Consider the following 3,468-nt stretch of genomic DNA (forward strand, 5'->3'; position numbering starts at 1 on the left):
CACAGCGATCTACAGATCTTCGTTGCTGCTCTCAAAATGCTGGACTCTCCTAGACTGTAGATTATTTGAAACAGCAATTAGAACACCACCCCCAGATTTACTAAGGGAGGACGTAGCATAACGGTCTCTTCTATAAACATGATAGTTGCCAGCAAACAGTTCGCCGTCGAGCAGACCATCGTCCAACCACGTTTCAGAACCAATAATGACATCGTAGCATGTAGAAAGTACAGCCAATTGAAAATCTTTAGTTTTCATCTTGAGCCCTCGGAAATTTTGATAATAAATGTTGAACATAACGATCTACCATTGGGTCTTCATAAGGACCTGAGAGCTCAGACTTACAGGTTATTCAGGTTTTCATACGACTTGATTTGTTTAGCAGGAGACTGATCATTTTTCCGAACGAAGATACGGCCGTTGCGAATCCATACGTATTTATAATCCTTATCTCGGGCAACATGTCTCGTACGAGCGTGAAGTGCTTTGTAATATGGAGCCAGGTGTTCTGATACAAATATCGGCGACGTTTTTCCACCATAGCCGAGGTGTCCAGAGTGAAGCTTTTCAGATGGAGTGGCTTTATTAAATTTGGCAACAGCAGCCAGGATTTCGTCACGTATTTCAGTGCTAGGGAGCTTCACTACAATAGCGCATGACCTTTCACTAGAATCATCCATCTTCCGAACCCGCGTGCAAAACAGAACATTAGTATCAGCAATGGGTCTTGAAACCGCAGAACTTAATTGCTTAAATACGGAGACATGATTTTCAGGCTTGTGCTCGGGGATTCCATTTATTTCGACATTTGTTTCACGTGCGTGTTGCTCGAGTAGGTTCAGTCTACCAGAAAGTTTATCTACCATTATTATATTATTATTTGTATGTATATATATCTACGTACATGTTTATATTTTTGTGATTACTTATTATGTAGTGTACTTATGATGATATTCTTTGGTTGAACCCCTTTTGCATATCCGAAATGTATATGCCAAGGTTGCCTGGAAGAAATTGCTACATAGCATTAGCGCCGCCTGTTACACATTAACTTACTACTACTTAATAGTAGTAGTAAGTTAATGTGTAACAGGCGGCTTAAGTATAATTAGTTAAGCTATTGTATTGTATTTTAACATTGACCTTTTGTTTGGTAGGTCAATGTATTTTAACTGTAGTTTTATGTACAGTAAAGAATATTTCATTCATTCATTCATTTATTTTAAACGTTGTTTTACTCTAATGAAAGTAAATCAGTTTTGTTTTAAAATCCGTAATAAGTAAAACTACTAAAGTTATATCTAAACGTAAAACATTATTATATGAATACACGAATTGTACTTTTCTAGTTTTTCCAATTTTCAGACAAATATTTTAAGCCACAAACAAATCTGTACTATTCAAGCTTGAATAGTAAGTCAGAGTCAGATTAGTAATGTCGTTTTATGATAAAAACTAATTTTGTTCATTTTTTAATTGAGTCACTTTCATTCTATAAGTGTGCTATTATTCTGATGCTACTCTTTGCATAGCAAATCGATATATCGCTACACTTACTGAAATTATCCAAACACCTTATTAGTATTAAAAGAAATCTGTTACCCTCACTTGTTTATTATTACACGTAAAAAATTGTTATACGATTTGAATTCCTGCTGCTAACTCTAAATCACCGTGAAATACCAAATCTTTTGTTGTTTTAGAACTTGTATCTACCGGTAGGTGCGACCGCGTATGGGATTGAATAGAATATGAAGAGATCATCTTAATTGTACCTGCGTAGAGCGCCCGAGTTAGTCTGTACGACCCTTGACTCCTGGTCGGCCAGCGCCTGAGAATCACGAATAATAGACATAAAATCTGTCCAAAACTCATCGCAGTGAACTGAATACTAAAATAATAATGATGCGGGCTCTTTATTACCTACTATGTTCCATTGAGAAAATCATTAATGACTTGGATTTTAGGACGATGACTTCCCGTTTGTAACCACCACTGTAGGATGTCTTCCGAACTTGCGGCCCTCGGTTTATTTAGATAATCCTCGAACTCATTGTTATTGAAGCGTTGAATACCAGATCCAGATGATGTAGAGGGGCATGCATACAATTTATTAAAATCGATTACGTCTTCGTCTTCATCACATTCACATACTTCATTGTCATGTCTTGGTAATCCTGGAGATCCAGGCACTGCGTGTAGGTTTTTATATTCCTTATAAAGTTCTTCAAATTTACGCAGGCTTTCAGATTTTAGTTGTTGTCCCCACATTGTCACATGGAAAGTCTGAGATTTGTGCCTTGGATCTAAAATTAAGGTGATACAGTAAATCCAGTTGGCCATCCTATAATGCTTAAGCATTTTATTTTGGGCGGCTTGGAAACCCAAAATGAGCCTCTCATCTACTTCGGTTCGATTAGGTTTGTCGTCTAATTGTTTTATCATAGCTTCAATTTTATCAAGCAGAAGATTGAACGACACAATCACTAGCGGTAATGTTACATATTTTTCTCCACCAAGTTTCATTGTTAGAAGTTTAAAGTTTATCAAAAACATATATTTTTTCGAGTATTTTCCAATCAATTTCTGATATTACAAAATTACTCAAATCAGACACAGAAGTGCATAATATGTTAATGCCAAGTTTTAGTTTTAAACATAATCCAATCATATCATGTGTGGATTTCCATCTTGTTGGACAGTCCAGTATGAGACTCAGATTTGTTGGCACACCAGCTGTTTCACAAGCCGACTGGAACTTCCTCTTCAACGTCTCACTTCTTTTTATTTTACTACAAATACTGCATAATTTTGTAATAGCCGTACTTGAGTCAGAAATATTTGGCACATATTCTTTAACTTGCTCTTCTTCGTCTTCACACTGCTGTTCTTGTTCTTGACTGTCAGTTTCAATATTTAACGCTAAGTTATTCAATAAATCTTGTGCGCCCAGGTTCAAGATGTGAGCAATGCACCGAAAATGTTGATTATCCGAATCAAAATGTGGCAGTAGTTTTCCAAGTTCATATATGAATTTGGTTTTTGCAGTTGCGTTGTCGACTGTCATACCCTGAATTTTATCAGCTAAGGTATATTCCAATAGACATTTGTGGAAAATCCTTGCAATATCCATCCCTGTATGTCCACCACTCGATGGAATAAAATCCAGGACTAGAGATCGATACTTCCATTCATTATCTATATAATGAATAGTGACCCCATAGTAACTCCTACCAGCAATCGACGTCCATCCATCAATAGTGAATGACATTTTACATGAGTATTTTTGTAGTCTACTCTTAACACGCGTATGCAGTACTTCAAACCGCTCTTGAACCATCCTTCGAACTGTCGATCTCTTAGGAAATACCAAATTTGGGCATATTATTTGAAAATATTTTTGAGTATCTTCGTCATCGAAAAACGAGAAGGGAAGATATTTCTTGGCAATCCAGTCAACTGTAACTG

The 3,468-nt window shown here is 36.5% G+C and overlaps 1 protein-coding gene across 1 annotated transcript; it reads right to left on the reverse strand.

Moving 5' to 3' along the window:
* Positions 1–341: 341 nt before the first annotated feature.
* On the reverse strand, positions 342–3,067 carry LOC113233369. The gene is made up of 4 exons (XM_026468494.1): positions 2,827–3,067; positions 2,128–2,306; positions 1,776–1,831; positions 342–843 (listed from the first exon to the last, which is right to left on the reverse strand). Exons 1-4 carry the CDS (start codon positions 3,065–3,067, stop codon positions 342–344), a joined length of 978 nt encoding a protein of 325 aa, XP_026324279.1.
* Positions 3,068–3,468: the final 401 nt, after the last annotated feature.

Source organism: Hyposmocoma kahamanoa, unplaced genomic scaffold, assembly GCF_003589595.1.
Source record: "Hyposmocoma kahamanoa isolate Upper Pololo Valley unplaced genomic scaffold, ASM358959v1 78, whole genome shotgun sequence".
NCBI lineage: Eukaryota > Metazoa > Arthropoda > Insecta > Lepidoptera > Cosmopterigidae > Hyposmocoma > Hyposmocoma kahamanoa.